At 32.5% G+C, this 18,104-nt stretch overlaps 1 protein-coding gene across 1 annotated transcript in view; it reads right to left on the reverse strand.

Annotated features, from left to right (window-relative positions):
* EYS (eyes shut homolog) overlaps nt 1–18,104 on the reverse strand; it is a gene marked incomplete at its 5' end in the record, with an annotated part of 1,607,607 nt that overhangs the window by 1,476,788 nt on the left and 112,715 nt on the right. Inside the window, 1 exon segment of the mRNA XM_081294994.1 lies at nt 15,636–15,750. Coding sequence (XP_081151120.1) covers nt 15,636–15,750 — 115 coding nt within the window.

Below are 18,104 nucleotides of genomic sequence, written 5' to 3' on the forward strand. Positions count from 1 at the left end.
ACTAAAGACTTAATGTTTTAAAATATTTGTTCTATTAACATGTCTAGAGATTAGAAATACAAAATCAGTCTCGCTGGGCTAAAGTTAAAGTGTCAGCACCTCTGGATCCTTCTATAGGCTCTGAGAAGAATCTGTTTCTTTGACATTTTCAGGTACTACTGGTGGCCTAGAGTCTGACGAATGTGAGTACCTTCCTCTATCTCCAAAGAATATCATCTGTGCTTCTTGGTTTTCATCATATCATTACCTTCTGGGAATCCTCACACAGGCCTTTCATATGGACCATGGCAATTACATCAAGTTTGACAGCTCAGAATAATCTCATCAACTCAAGATCCCTGGCTTAATCACATGAAGGGAATGTAAATTCCCTTTTGCCATATTATATAACATTGATAGGTTCTGGGCACTAGGACATAGGCCCTCTGTGCCATTGTTCAGTCAAGCACAATCTCCCTACCCAGAATTTATTTTATTAGTTGCTCAAAACATTATAATGATCTTGACATATCATATATCATTCATTTGATTCAAATGGGGTATAATTCTTATTTTTCCCACGTGTACAAATTGCAGGATCACATTGGTTATACAACCATGTTTATACATACTGCCATACTAGTGTCTGTTGTATTCTGTTGCCCTTCCTGTCCCCTTCCTATCCTCCCCTCCCCTCCCCTCCCATCACCTCTCTCTACCCCATCTACTGTAACTCATTTCTCTTTCTCTTTTTTTCCCATCCCCCTTACATCCTCTTATATGCAATTCTGTATAACAATGAGGGTCTCCTTCCATCTTCCATGCGATTCCCCTTCTCTCTACCATTCCTCCCACCTCTCATCCCTGTTTAATGGTAATCTTCTTCGCATGCTCTTCCTCCCTGCTCTGTTTTGAGTCGCCCCCCTTATATCAAAGAAGACATTCGGCATTTTTGCCCTCACTCTGTTTCCCACCTAGCTGTGATATCCCCTAGTTTTAGTGTGATCAGATACTATGCATCTAACTCCTGTGAAAGAGCTTATTGGGAGAAGAATTTCTATCTTTAGTATCCAAAGTATGCTATCAATTAGAACCCCATAAATAACTTCACCCTGTATTTTTTTAAGACTTGACTAACGATTTCTCCTGAAATAAGAGAAGCAAGTTTTATAATTGGTAAAAACTTTATTAATGAATATTTTTCCTATTTCATTTCTGGTAAGGCATTGATAAAGAAATATTGGGATCTTTGTTTTCTCCAAATCGATTAAAACTATTATACCTGTGTCCATTTAATGCAAGTATTTCAAATATTCATACGGATTGCACTAATTTGCAAGTATTAAACTGTGATATTTTGTATGTAAGTGGTTTTAATTTATCTGTTAAAATTTCTTCTGAAAATAAGTAAGAGAAATAATAAAATGTATACTTGCAACTCCTTTGGTGCTTGCTGATAATAAATGGATGATGATACCAACAGAAAACAAAATTAAAATCTTGAGAGAAATTTACAAATTCATCATTATTAGTGTCTCTTAGTTTTTCCTCTTTCATACTGGTATGGATTATCATATCAATAGAAAACTTCTGAAATTATGAAGTACCACTCATTGTAAAGCAGGTGATTTACACATGCTAATCTCCAGGTATTTTTTTCTGCCTACAAATTTTCTGTGCACAAAAACCTTGAAATATACTAGTATACATGTAGAGACTAACTTCTGTTAATCTATTTTGTGGATATCTATTACATAATTACTGTTCGCTGCCTCAGAAAGATCAAGAGGTCCCAGATAACACTCTGTGAGTTTGCCCATGAAAGGTGATTCTACATGAATCCTATGAAATATATTACCTTGTGTTATTTGAATACTTTCTTCCAACTAGAAGGATGTTGTTATTTGCTTATGTACAATATGGCAGCAATTCAAGGGATTAAACAATATTGACGAAAGAAAAAAAAATAAGTAGCCTATGAAAAAAACTTCCAAGATTTAGTTTGAGGATGCTGCTAACTTTCAAGTACTACTTAGACAGGAGTCAGATTCCCTGCCAAGAATCTGTACAACAGCAGGTCAAACCATTAAAATAATAAAATAGATTAAGAAATTCATTGATAATTAGCTCACGCTGGGGAGAAAAAAGAAGAGGAATAACTATTTTTGAGATGTAAGACCTGCATCAGGAGACAATTGAAGTGGATCCTGAACACATGGCATTACTGAAGTTGTATCAGAGCAATGCAGTGACTCTCTGATTTAGCTATTTTAAGTTTAATGAAATCTGGAATCGTGTTTCTGCCTCTTTCCCTTAAAAATAAGGCAATTAGAGCTATTATTATCAGACTGATTGATTTTACTTAAAACAAATTCTCAAACTTTTGACCTGAATGCCTAATGATACAACTAATAAAAAAAAATTGTTGTTCAATATGTAATTTAAGTGAGCATGGCAGAGGAAAGGACTGAGACATAGAGCTTATAACCAAGTAGTACAGTCTTGTTCCAACAAAAGAAGGCAAATAACAGGAAAGTAACTTGACTTAACCAACTATATGTACCTGTCAAATTCAGGGCTTATATGAAGCAGGAAAAGGTTTCCCAATGGGAAAGCTCTCATTGGTTCAAGTACAAAACAGAAGCTTTCATAAGTAGTGTTCTTGAACTTTCATAAGGTCATATGAATTTTATCTTTCTACCCATCATATTATTTTCTAGTGTCCCCAGTCTATATTTCTTCTAAGATAAGTTTTCTCAGTCACTTTAATATTGACATTTTAGGCACAATCTTTCTTGGTTGTGGGGGTCTTCCCTGTGTATTGCTGGATACTTAGCAGCAAACCCAGCCTCCATTCACCAAATACCAGTAACAGGTATTATTCGTGATAAACCAAAAATATCTCTAAATACTGCCAAATGTCACCAATGGGACAAGATCAACTGGGTTTCTCCAAGACTCTTCTTTGACCCCAGCTATTCTTCCCCAGTGATGTCTGTGATTTCCAGCACAATCTATGTGAATAATCATACCAAAGCCTAAAGAAAGTATCCGAATACTTTCTGGAGAAAAAAATCTTAAGTGTATTCTCAAAGGTAATTTTGCCTGCCTTGATGGCATTTCTTGGGCTGACAGAACAGGATGTTTGTGTTTATATTTAATGTGAGCATTAGCAGTTGATTATATGGTGAATTTAGATTTTGTGATTTTATGTAGATACCTATACTAATATTTTGGGTGTCCATGACACATTCAATTTACCCAATGTGCTTATTTTCAGTTGGCTTTTATGTTTATTTATAAAAAATAAAGAAGATATATATGGGGCTGGAGATATAGCTCAGTTGGTAGTGTTCTTGCCTCACCTACAGTAGGCCCTGGGTTGATCCCCAGTACCACACACAAAAAATAAATAAGTAAAAAGATATGTGTGGTGTTTTATGCATCACATAATTCTTGCTACCTTTCCCAAATGCTGCTATATCCAAATCCCATGTATTTCTGTGACTGTAATGATTACTAATGCTAACTCTGACTAGCCCATTACTAAAGGAGTGGTCACCTTTCTTTAGTTTAAGGAATCTGTACTTCCACCATTGAAGAATCTTTCCAAATTAATAAATTTTCATTGGCTCCATATGGAGTGATTTGCTTTTGCAGCAATTTTGGTGTCTTCTCTGGAGGAAGAAGCAAAATGATCTACCTTCATAAAGCTTACATTTCAGCTTCTTAATACTAACTAGTTTAATAATCAACAAAAAAGGATACCTGGAGAACTGTGTTGTAAACATGGGAGCCAGATGGCACAAATTATTACCAGAAACAGAAATAATGACATGTGTGGGCTGGAAGGGATTATTTAACATTTTTAGATTGGTGTCCAGAGAAGAACTGAGAATGCATATTTGAGAAAATACCTAAAGAGATGGAAGAAGCCTAAAAATTGTAAACTTGGGTAAAAATATTCAAACAAATGCCAAAGCAGGAATATACTTAACTTCTCCCAGAACTTTAAGGAAACCACTGTTGCTATTTTAAAGAAAAAAGGAAGAAAATGATGACATTAAGCCTCTGGTAAAAAGAATACATAGTTTCATTCCTGCAGAGTTTAATTATGTGAGCCTTAAAATTCCTCTGTGTATATGTTGATAGGGAGGGGAATTTTGGCAGGAAAAAGAGAGAAAAACAAAAAGAAACAATAATAGAGATTTTATTTAAATTTTCAATTGTTACAACTAATTCTAATTCTACCCCAATGCAAATTATACTTAAATGGGATTCTAATTTGAGTTTTACTATTTTTCAGAATAAATCTGTGTAAATCACTCTTGCTGAAGATTATCAGAGGTTGACAGCCAGTATCTCATTGGGGGGTTCTTCTTCCTGTCAAGGAGAATCTAAGTCACCCTAAAATTTAAAATCTCAAATAATTAGTGAATAATAAAACACAAACACTCAGAAACATATTTACAATAGGCAAAGCCCCTGAGAGATCTAGTCTACATGGGTTTGGAAACTAGACAAAGAAAAAAATGGCTCTGGTGATTTATTTAAAGGGGTATATCAAAGGTAGGTGTAAAATTTCAAGGGTGGACTCTTGCTTGTGATGTCTTCCAATCAGCAGGTTGATTGACATCTTGGCAAATCACATCCATCTCAGGTGCTGTATGAGCCACAGCAGAGTGGGAAAGAGATTCACATTGTCCCTGGGCAATTGACCACAGAAAATGTCCACTGGTCATACCCAGACACCAGCTGTCTATATCTACTAGGCTTCCATGTGTGGTGTCCCATGTGCAACCCAAGAATGGCTCTTGACAAAAGATAATTGTTAAAAACAAAAACAAAAACAAAAAAATAGCTAGAGGATGGAAACAGAAGACAGAAATAAAGCAGATGGTGAAGTTAAATTAGACGATTTTTAGATTTTGCTTTTTTTGTTGATTTTCTAATGAAGCCTTCCTCTATAAAGAGGACTTAAAAGGATGAGATAAACATAAGCTGAATACTTATATCTGCATCCCTGAGCAGATATAAAAGAAGATGTAAAAGATGACAACCAAGCAGCTTTGTAGAAAGCTCTAACAATATTTTCTCTGATGGTACAAAAAATAGCAGTCAACAATTATGTCATAATATTAGGAAGTCATAAAATATAAAAGGCACAAACAAGATATTGTGTCTCTAAACATGCATGTCATCTACTGAAGTTAAAAATAAGTAAAGTTGTTAGTAAATCACTAAAACTCTGAAATAAATCTTGAATCATTGATATAAGGTATAATAAGTGGTATTTAATCACACAGTACCTATATTTTAATTAATGATGTGCACAATTTTAATTATTATAAGTTGGAAGCCTATATATATATATATATATATATATATATATATATACTAATTATGAGTATATTTTCCCATGAACTCTTAACTTTTTCAATGGCTTATTCAGTGATTATTTTTAGAAAGCTAACAGTCTCCATTGGGAAGCGACAATTGTTTATCACAGGAAACATTTATTACTACTGAGAAGCAATTGACCTTGTAAAAGTACTTGACTAAATACACTTATCACAATTTCAATGAAAAAGCTCAGCCTCCTTATACTACTTTAATAAGAAAAAATTTAAAAAGATACATTTAAGTCAAATTGAAAAGTATGGCTTAGAATTAAAAAGGTTCTAACCTAAATTTTTTCAACTGTTGTACTTAATATTATTTTAAAGTCAGCTTTTTTTGCTGCTATGATTAAAAGACCCGACCAGCACAATAGTAGAGGAGGAAAAGTTTATTTGAGGGCTCATGGTTTCAGAGGTCTCAGTCCATGGACAATAGGCTCTATTCCTTGGGACTCCAGGTGAGGCTGAACATCATGGCAGAAGGGTGTGGTGGAGGGACACAGCTCACATGATGATCAGACAACAGAAACATTTCCATTCAGAAAAAAAGGGAAATAGAGGGGATGGGTTCAAAGTCTGACTGAAATCCAGCTGGGCCAACAAGTCCTGTAACTTCAAGTCCAGCATCTGGGATACATGGTAGGTTATGTTCTGTTCAACAGGCTTTTGTAGCTCCACTCCTGTGACCTTTTGTGTTGCAGCCCAAGTGGCCTTTCTGTTGACTTGTTTTAATTCAATTCCTGCAGCATCCGTCAGTGGATATTCCACGCCACTGGCATTTCTTAATCCTGGGGGTCTCCACTGCAGCTCTGATTTTTCTCCTCACATCTCCATGTATTGCCTTCACAGGGCATGACCACAGGGAGGCCGACCCTGCTGTGCTTTGCCTAGCCTCTTAAGCCTTCCTTTGAAATCTTGGTGGAAGTCTTCATGAACCCCTAACTCCAGTATATTGCATCATGCAGAATCAGTACCCAAAGTTCTGCCACCATCTCAAGTAATAGCCAAGCATCCAGTGACCCTAATATCTAAACCATAATAAATATAAAGTTCCTGATTTTAACTCTATTAAAGCATCTGCTGTATTCATATGACTTCAATTTAATGTATATTAAAAAGGAAAGTTACTTGGATGGATTATAGTTATAATTTCAACTCATTAACAAGAGTAAGCCACCATTCATTTTTTTAAATTTAATTCTGGAAAATTTTATATACAACTGCATAATATAAATACCATCCAGGCCTCACTGACTATCAAAACTTTGATTAAATTTGATCTTATTTAAAGTCCTTATAATAACTCAGAGTTATTCTGTACTTCCAAATTTATTCTTCCTCATATTTATCTCTGGATCCTTATTTCTGTGACCTTGACTGATTCAATTTGTGTCTGGGCAAGGTAAATCACAGCGTTTAGAAACTATGTATTTTTTTCTATCAAATAATCCATTTCAATAAATGTTATGATAATTAAAAATTACAAAATCCGGAACCATTTATAGAGATGATGACATCAGAAGTACACTACCTTTTCTCCCTAATTGGCCCCCCTGCCTTGTAGCTTCTGCTGTTTGGGAAGACTAGTCTTCCCATATATAGTAATTCCTGATATCTGCAACACTCTGGGAGGTGAAAAACAATGGATAAACTATGGAGGAGGAGTCTAGCCATGACATTTGACTTTTCAGTTTCCAGTAAATACATGAAAATTATCGTATTTTGTTATAAAGACATAAATATTTGTATATATGTTTAACCAAATTAGAGTTAACATTATACAGCCATTTTCCACTGGGAATTTTAATTTGAACATTTTTCAACAATCATTAATAAACTTCAAAAACATTCTTCAAATGGAGGCATGCTCTATTTTTTTGATACAATTTTCTTTTTATCCATTCCTCCCGCTTAATTTGATACTTCTATTCTAAAATAAATAAAATATAGTAAACATTTGCCAATCATGTTTAATGAATCTTTTTACTAACTTTAGGTATTTCTAGATATTGAATGGTTACAAATTGTACAATTTTACATAATATTAAACTATCATTAGGCAGGTTTATTCCAAGTTGTATTTTTTTCTGCACACATGTGAAAAATGCTGCCTCATTTTCCTCTGTGAAACAAAAATCTAATTTCTATATACTTTTGTGTTTTGTGATGAAGATAATAATATTATATATCCATATTGCCTCCTTAAAGGAAATAAAATTTTAGACAATGTGAACACTGTAAATATATATTTACTCACACTTGAATTTTTATATAAAGGTAATATATAAAAATTTATTGCCTAATTTTATTTCTTCTCTCTTTTTAAACCTTCACAATATAGTATACATTAATCCTAAATGAAGTATACATATAATTCTAAATAAAGCCAGAAATACACCCCACTGCGACAGAGGATTATTAATTTCCTGCTGACTAATCAGGTATAGACGTGGCCCATTATATTACAGAGCCAAAAATTAAACTAATATTCTAGACTTATTCACTCATTACTACAATGCAGTATACTATAGTGCAGTCCTAGGGGGCAGCATTCTAGAAGATTTGATGAATGCAATGTAATACAAATGGATAATCATCTCATTCCAAGAACCTAAGAACAAAAAAGACTTCTGACTCTTTATGGTGGTTTTTTTTTTTTTTTGGGGGGGGGGCTAGATATGGGAAAGTCTGAGTCTGAGTAGATAAAAATTCCTAAGCCAGTGCTGCCTCCTTTAGGAAATTTCCCTAGAAATACTTGGGAAGTATCTCAGATGAGCACCTACATTCCCATTAAAAGGTCTTTGAATAAAATGCTTGGACTAGAAATAAAATGCATTTGAGCATGAGTTGGCAAAAGAGTTGGGAGCCATGGTTCATTGTTTTGAGTATAACTCATTCCAGAAAAATCAGTGCAATGATTGCACACTGAACCTGGTATGGTCAACTTCTATCCATAAAGCCTTTGAGGCTAAGAATCATCATTGCCATTGGTAAGCCAATTAAAGATCACATTTAGAATTTTGACCTGGAATTATTCTGCTCGCTCTCTCTCTCTCTCTCTCTCTCTCTCTTTCTCTCTCTCTTGCTTCTGTCATTATTCCCTCATATATTTCTTAATTTACATTTATAAGTTCATTCAAAATGATAATTGTATTTTTCTTACAATTTAAAACTTATTAAAATGTTATAATTTATAATTTTATCTCTTAAAGTTTATTTTGAATGAACTTAGTATGGGTATCAAAAAATTTTTTGGTTAATTTTTCGCTGATAATATATTGTTCATCATTTTATTTAAATAAAGATGAAGTTTAAGATCAGCTCAAGTAAATAGTACCCACTTGGATTATGTTTACTTTTATGTAAATTAAGCTTTATAATTGATTGTAGTTGTCTCTTTTCTATCTTCTGATGAGTAGATGTTTTTAAATTTAATGAAATCAAATTAACAAATTGTCTTGTGCTTTATCTAACAAATCTGTGCCTAATGCAAAGTCCTGAGAAATGCCACCATCCCATGTTTTCTGCTTATTTCTGTTCCCTACACATCTCATGATTGTAACTTTAAGGCCCATGCTACATTTCAAATTAATTGTGTGTGGTTTGAGGTAAAGGTAGATATTCATTTTTCTCATGTGCCATTTGATGAGAAAACATTCCTCTCTCAATTCAACTATCTTGGTGTTTCTGTTGGAAATCTGTAAACTTTTCCCTGCTAATCTATCTGAACTATCCCTTTTGTTCCTCTGATGTCTTAGTCAATACTTATGCCAACATTATATTCTTTATAGCAGTTAGTTTTCAAGTATCATTCAAAATCAAGCAGGGAAAATCCTAGAGATTTGTTTTCATTTTTAATAATGTTTTGTATGTTACACCTTATTAGTGATTCTACATACATTTCAAAATTGGTTTGCCAATGTCTACAAAATGCTTGGGAATTACATTAAGAAGAAAGAAGATTATAAAAATATTTAATCTTTCATGCAATTAAAACTTACTTAATTATACTATTTACTCTTATACAGTTTTAATATAGCTGTTTTGGCCTATTTTGTTCAATTTATTCTGAAGCATTTTTTATAATATCAAAATCATGCTTAATTTAAGCTTTAGGACTATTCAATATTAATTTCATTTTCTGATATATTGTTTATATAGTGTAGAAATATTAGTTTCTATATGGTAATCCAACATTTTTAACATTTTTATAAAATTCTTGTGAATATTACATATATATATATGTATCATCCTACATATTTTTGGAATGTTTCATTTATTTTATATTTATGTTTTATGTATTTTATTTTGTGTGTGTGTATATATATATACACACACACATACATATACAGATATATGTATATATATATATTTTTTTTCTTCTTTTTATATTGTTTCACTGGGAGAAAATTTTAGAAAAATTTTGGATAATATCAGTGAGTGTTAATATCTATGCCAACATTAAGGGGAAAGAAATCATGTTTTCGCCAATAAGTATTATGCTACCTTTGGAAGTCTGTGGTAGCTTTTATCAGATTGAAGAAGTTGATCATTGTCAATGGTTTCCTGAATTTGTGTCATGAATAATGTTTTTTATTTTATTTAATAACGTAAATTAATAATTAATTTTAATTAATAATTTATTAATAATGTTATTTATTTTAATTTCTTTATATATTTATTTATTTATCTCTATCTAGTTAGATGACCCTATATTTGTCTTTTACTGAAATAACTATTCTAGAAATCTGAGAGAATATTTATCCTAAGCCAAAAAATATTTCTTGGTCTTGAAATACTTTTATATATTGCTCAAATAAACTTATTTTCTCTTTTTGTTTAAGATGTTATTTGTATGTTAGTAATATCTTAATAAGGAATATTTTATTTTTGTAATATCCTTGTCAGATTTCATTTTCACAGTCTAAGTTGCCTTATAAAAATGAGTTTTCATTTGTTCCTCATCCTAATAGTTTCTATAAATTGATCTTATATCTTCCTTAAAAGTTTGATGAATTTCACCAGCAGAGTGTATTGTCTGGAAAATTTGTTACTGCAAGGGATATTATAAATTAAAGACTAACATGGTGGCACACTTGTCACTCTGCAACTCAAGAAGCTGAGGCAAGTCTATTACAACTTCAAGGCCAACCTGTGTAACTGAGCAAAACCCTGTCTTTAAAAAACAAAAATAAAAGAGTGGGATGCAGTTCAGTGTATAATGCCCTAGGGTCCAATTCCCCAAGGGGGATATATATATATATATATATATATATATATATATATATATATATGTGTGTGTGTGTTTGTGTGTGTGTGTGTGTGTGTGTGTATGAAATTTGATTTTATAACAAACTATTTAGATACTTTTCTATTTTCCTTTTGGAAAGTCATGTTTTTTGAATTTTTTTCACATTTCATTTGTCAAAATTATAGTTATAAATATTTCAAAATAGACTCAAAGAATCATATGATCATCTCAATAGATGCAGAAAAAGCATTTGACAAAATACATCACCCCTTCATGTTCAAAACACTTGAAAAACTGGAGATAACAGGAACATATCTCAACATTGTGAAGACTATCTATGCTAAGCCTCAGGCCGACATCATTCTAAATGGAGAAAAATTGAAAGCATTCCCTCTAAAAACTGGAACAAGACAGGGATGCCTTTTTCACCACTTCTATTTAACATAGTTCTTGAAACACTGGCCAGAGCAATTAGACAGATGAAAGAAATTAAAGGAATACTTATAGGAAAAGAAGAACTCAAATTAGCACTATTTGCTGATGATATGATTTATACCTAGAAGATTTAAAAAACTTCACCAGAAAACTTCTAGAACTAGTAAATGAATTCAGCAAAGTAGCAGAATATAAAGTCAACACCCATAAATCAAAGGCATTTCTGTATATCAGTGGCAAAGCCTCTGAGAAGGAAATGAAGAAAACTACCCCATTTACAATAGCCTCAAAAAGGGGGGAGGGAATCAACTTAATGAGAGGTGAAAGATCTATACAATGAAAACTACAGAACCGTAAAGAAGGAAATCAAAGAAGACCTTAGAAGATGAATAGGAAGAAGTAATATTATCAAAATGACCATATTCTAAAAGCACTATACAGATTGACTGAAATTCTGATCAAAATTCCAATGGCATTCCTCATAGAAATAGAAAAAGCAATCATGAAATTCATCTGGAAAAATAAAAGACCCAGAATAGCTAAAGTAATTCTTAGCCGGAAGAGTGAAGCAGGTGGCATCACTATACCAGTCTTTAAACTGTACTCCAGAGCAATAGTAACAAAAACAGCTTGGTATTGGCACCTAAACAAACTGGTAGACCAATGGTACAGAATAGAGGACACAGAGACTAACCCACAAATTTACAATTATCTTACATTAGACAAAGACACCAAAAGCATGCATTAGAGAAAAGATAGCATCTTCAACAAATGGTGCTGGGAAAACTGGAAATCCATATACAACAAAATGAAATTAAACCCCTATCTCTCACCATGCACAGAACTCTACTCAAAGTGGATCAAGGACTTAGGAATTAAACGAGAGACTCTGGTACTAATAGAAGAAAAAGTATGCTCTAATCTTCATCATGTGGGATTAGGCCCCAACTTCCTTAATAAGACTCCTTTGGTGCAAGAATTAAAGAATCAATAAATGGGATGAAATCAAACTAAAAAAGTTTCTTAGCAAAAGAAACAATCTGTGAGATAAATAGCCTACATCTTGGGAGCAAATTTTTAACCCTCGCACATCAGATAGAGCACTAATCTTTAGGATATTCAAAGAACTTAAAATCTTAACACCAAAAACCCCAAATAACCCAATCAATAAATGATCCAAGGATATTAACAGACACTTCTCAGAAGACGATATACAATCAAGTAACAAATATATGAATTAATGTTCATCATTTCTTTCAATTAGAGAAATGAATATCAAAACTACTCTAAGATATCATCTCACTCCAGTCAGAATGGCAGCTATTTTGATACAAACAACAATAAGTGTTGGCAAGGATGTGGGGAAAAAGATACATTCATACATTATTGGTGAGACTACAAATTGGAGCAGCCAATATGGAAAGCAGTATGGATATTCCTTGGAAAACTGGGAATGGAACCACCATTTGACCCTGCTATCCCTCTCCTTGGTCTATACCCAAAGGACCTAAAAACAGCATACTACAGGGACAAGGACACATCAATGTTTATAGCAGCACAATTCACAATAGCTAAACTTTGGAACCAACCTAGATGACCCTCAGTAGATTAATGGATTAAAAAATTTGGCATATATACACAATGTAATATTACTCAGCAATAAAAGAGAATAAAATCATGGCATGTGCAGGTAAATGGATGATGTTGGAGAAAATAATACTAAGTGAAGTTAGCCAATTCCAAAAAAGCAAATGCCAAATCTTTTCTCTGATATAAGGTGACTGACCCATAATGCGGTAGGGAGGGGGAGCATGGGAGGAATAGACATGGGAGGAATAGACAAACTCTAGATAGGGAAGAGGGGTGGGAGGGGAAGAGAGGGGGCAGGGGATTAGCAATGATGGTGGAAACATCATTATCCAAAGTACATGTATGAAGACAGGAATTGGTGTGAACATACTTTATATACAAAAGAGATATGAAAAATTGTGCTCTATATGTGTAATAAGAATTGTAATGCATTCCACTCTCATGTATTTAAAAATACTATCAATTAAATATTTGAAAAAAAATATTATTTAATTATCATTAAATGTCTAAAAATGTGACATGTACTTTTAGATTCTTGATTTGTGTAATTTCTGTGCTTTCTCCATAAGTTTGTGAAAGATACATTTTATTAATCTTTTAAAATAATCAAATGCTGTCTTTAACTGATTTTTTATCTACTTAGGGACTCTTTATTAATTCCCTAATTTCTGTAAAAATCTTAGTATGTTCTATTTTCTAATATTATCATACTTATAGTAAAAGAGAACATTCTTTTATTTTAGCTTCTAATTGTAGAATATCAGGTTATTAATTAAAATGTAGAATTTCAATTTCTCAGTTTATACAAATTGATCTGAATTCAACTTCACAATATTTGAAGCCAAGAAACATTAGTAAAGCAATATGTGAGGCAAGTTGACAAGTTAGATGAAATCTGATAAAGATTTGAAGTTAAAAAAAAAACACTGTAAAGCAGAAGAAAAGTTGATAATTAGAAAGGAGGAGGAAGAATTCTCAGTTTCTGATCAAAAATTGTAGGCAAAGCTGATATTGCTAAAGCCATTCACTATCCACAGTTCCTGAAAACATCAATGCACAGAAGGAATTCAAGAAAATGCAACTTAATCCATGTTAAGGTTGAACTATATATGCAATGTTGAAGGTGAAAATACCATTCAAATTCCTTTTTAAAACAATCCAAACTGGTTTTAGAGTTAATATAAAATTAATATTAAAGTTGAAAATAGGTAAAATTATTCAGGAAAAAGTGAGGGTGGAAAAAAGTTTTATAAAGCAAATTCAGAGATAATACTCGGAGATTGTCCTAAAATAGAACAGGAACTACTTACCCCTACCCTCATCCCTTCCAACCAAATCATAAATAGAATGAGGTGAAAGAATTTCACATAAAAGTGAGAGAGATATTTCTGTTAGATAATTTACTACCAAAGAATGGCTACATAAATATTTTTTTTAAAGAGAGAGTGAGAGAGGAGAGAGAGAGAGAGAGAGAGAGAGAGAGAGAGAGAGAGAGAGAATTTTTAATATTTATTTTTTTTTTAGTTCTCGGCGGACACAACATCTTTGTTGGTATGTGGTGCTGAGGATCGAACCCGGGCCGCACGCATGCCAGGTGAGCGCGCTACCGCTTGAGCCACATCCCCAGCCCCCTACATAAATATTAAGAGAAAAAAAATGGTTGTATATTCTTTATGGTAAAAGTATACATTCATATGAATGAAAATAAGGATTCAGGGGTCATAAAGACTTACTTTAATCTAGCTTTACCCTTCCATGTAAATAATGTGAACTTGGAAAAATATCCAAGCCTCTATTTTTTTACGTAAGATGGGATGAGGTTTATGAGAAGGCCAATGGGTAAATATCAAAAATATGTATTATATCCAAAATATGTAAGCTATCAAATAGCTACTTCCTTATCTACATATTATTATATAACAACATTATAATATGCAAAATATGCTTGTCAATGTACATATCTTATAAATGTCATTGATCAATTCCGTAAATTGGCTTTTCATTATTGAAAAAAAATTTATTTAAATACCTATGCTACAAGAACATAGAAAATATAATAAAATGAACATTATGTTCTCACTATATTTATTCCTGAAATTTAGCATTAAAAAATTAAGTATTGGGGGAATGAAATCCGCTATTTTGTATAATTGAGCTGTGCTGATAAAAAGTTAAACCAAAATTTCATATTATTGTAAAAAAAATCAAGTATTACCAATGTTAGAAGTCTCCTCTCTACTTTTTAATTTCACTCCCCCATGGTCTATAAATAGCTCTTCTACTAAACTTAGTAAGTAGAAGTCATGTGTATGTTTACTAGATACACTTTTGTTATGTATTTATGCAAATACAGAAAGTATCAATTTTTATATTTTAAAAATATAAATAATAATTGCCATACTGTATATGTATCTTTCTTGGACAAGATTTTTAAAATTCAAATTTTTGGACATTTACAACTGTTAATACACATAAGGTATTGCACCAGGACTATGCCATGAAGATTTTTGTAGTTGCTGCTGTTCTTCTGGGGATTGAACCCAGAGGCACTTTATTACTGAGCTTCATCCCCTTTTATTTTTAATTTTCTATTTTGAGGCGGGATCTCACTAAGTTCCTGAGGCTGACCTTGAACTAACAAGTAGACTAATTTACCCATCTAGTTGAGGAGTTTAAGGCCTTAGTAACTGATTATATACAGAGATGTATCTCCAGGAATCAATTAGCTATATGATTATTTTATAATGAAAGCATTGTCTGGAAAATTTATTAATGCTTTCTCACCATAAATCTTCCAAGTTGAAAATACATACTACTAAACTTTATGTATTTCATATTTATCTATACACAAACCCACACACACATATGGTTATATTTCTCTGGATTAAATTAATAACAGCATTTGAAATACTGACTGGCTAAAGCTATTGTATTTAAATACAAAAGAGCTAAATTACTTGGCTGTGCATTAAATTACTTACTGTGAATCTTCCAATTACATTGAAACACAATTCTTCATTCAGACACTTGATGCTGAGCAGTCTACACTGGTCAATTACTTTCTCACAGTCTTTTCCAGTAAATCCTGACATACAACTGTAAATACATCATCATAAATTAGGAAAATTGCAATTCAAATATTTCCATAAAAGTCTATTATTCATCTTCAAAAGTAATAATGCCTGGTTTAAATTATATATCACTCATATTATTACATGGTAGCTTCAGTCATTAATTGTCTCCCTACATGTTGTGGTCTTCAGCAAGAAGAACAGGTTTATTTATATGGAATGTACTAGAGCAAGTATTTATTGAATGGTCTTAAGATTACCGTTTGAGATTTAAGGAAAAATTCAACTGTGGCTTATACTAACAATAAAATACAGTTTGGGAATAAATGAGACTGCTAATGAAATGTGAAAAAGGATGAAAAATTAGATTTTTAAAGCTTAATAGAGTCATCATATACTGATTTTTGTACTAGCAAAAGTTAATGATGACACACATGGATTTATAAGAGTGCAGAGAGTTACAGTGGACAATAATGGCATAGTTATTGTTGAGGTAATAATAGGGATATTGTTTGTTTTATCAATTTTGCATTTTTAAATAAGCAATCTGTCATCCTGTCTCCTGTAGTACATTAGCTACAATCTATAAGTTGATAAAGAACAGACTGGGTTCTGACTACCTTTGTTCCCATTCTCAGTAATTTTTGAAAAATATCCCTATGCCTAAAATCATTTCATGAACTTTCTATTATAAAATGGAATGGGGCGTTACATGAAAGAAAATGTGTTTCAGTATAGACACCAGGTATTTCACTACCATAAATAATAATTCTCAAAACTTTAAGTTGTTTAACAAGTTGATTTATTAATGAAGTTAATTTAGCCATATATTCTATTTAATGTCCTCCTTAGGACACAAGAAAATTTCATAAAATAAGGGATTAAAGGCCACAGTGACTCAGCAAGGTGGGGGACAGCATCAAGGAAAGGGTTTATTAATGTAACTTTTCTATTCTTTGAGGTACACAGCTTTGCATGTTCATTCAGCAGAACTGAATTATTTGTTCATTTACTTCAGAAATGCCCATAACTTTCAAACACCTCTTGGGTGAAAATTCCAAAGTAGGTTTTTGCAAAAATCAACAACTTTCAAATACATTTTTTATGATTTCCTTCAATCTTCATGAGCCTGTGTGCTATAGAATGCAATCACTGTGGTATAAAGGAGGAAACAACCAGATGAGTCACATCAGCCACTTTAGTTATATTGTTTATAAGTTTCAGAGTTGCTAATAAAATTAAGTTTGGCCTGACTTTAAAGGTGTTTCCCTCCAAAGCTCCATAGATGAAGATGAGTTAAGATATTCAATTTACATCTTTCATTTTGAAGAGTTAAGAGATCCAGAAATCACTACAGTATGAAAGCTATCATTCCAATCCCTTCATACTGAGGAAGAGTTTGTGTGAGCAGATGGGGGGAAAAACATAATAGTCACATGAAACTGAAATATGGCAGTCATCAAAATTTTAAGATACTACAGTACCTTTTTGATGACTATCATATTTCAGTTTCATGTGACTGTCAGGTTCCAATTTTCCTTTTGAGTTGGAACAGACTGAATTAGTTAAGAACAACTAATGAGGGCTGGGGCTATAGCTCCTTGGTAGAGCACTTGTCTTGCATGTGTGATGCATTGGGTTTGATTCTAAGCACCACATAAAAATTTAAAAAAAAGACATTGTGTCCAACTACAACTAAAAAAAAAATTAAAAAAAACAGCTAATGATGTGTGCGATTTTGAACTCATATAATTCTGTGGTATACTGTCCAAGAATAGGATCAAGAATGTGAATTAAAGAAATAACTACTATTCTGGCCCTTAACAAGAATTAAATCAACAGGTTGCTGGGTAAATATCAGGCAGCAGCAACTCTGAGAAAGTGTTTGTAAACAAAGCAGATGTTATGGATCCTGAAAAATTGGACTCAAGAATTTGCCCTAAATTTCAAATAGAATCAACATTGGCCAAACCTGTTAAATGTGTATGATTTTTACAAAAAACAAGGTAGAGGATAGTATAATGAAATAATAAACATGGAAATGACTTAGTGGTAATGAAAACTTTAATTAACGTAGATGGTTTAATATAGAATGTTCTGAGATAAAACTGGATTAAGAGAACCTATGGAGAACTGGACCTTTTGGAAATTCCACAGTAGAGTTCTACATGTTTACATAGTTTATTTTACATTTGTTCTTTGCAACTATAAGCTCAGTGGGTGAGTCCAAGTAATAGTACTAATTTTTAATCCTTAAGATGTGTTCCCCTTTTTTGAGAAAGACTTTCATTTAGGATTTCCAAGAGTCTTCTTTCATTTCCTTGTCTTTGTTTCCTTTCTTCCATTCTTCTTGCCTCCCTATATTCATTACTTCATCTC

The sequence above is a fragment of the Spermophilus citellus genome (genome assembly GCF_964194105.1).
Source record: "Spermophilus citellus genome assembly, chromosome: 5".
NCBI lineage: Eukaryota > Metazoa > Chordata > Mammalia > Rodentia > Sciuridae > Spermophilus > Spermophilus citellus.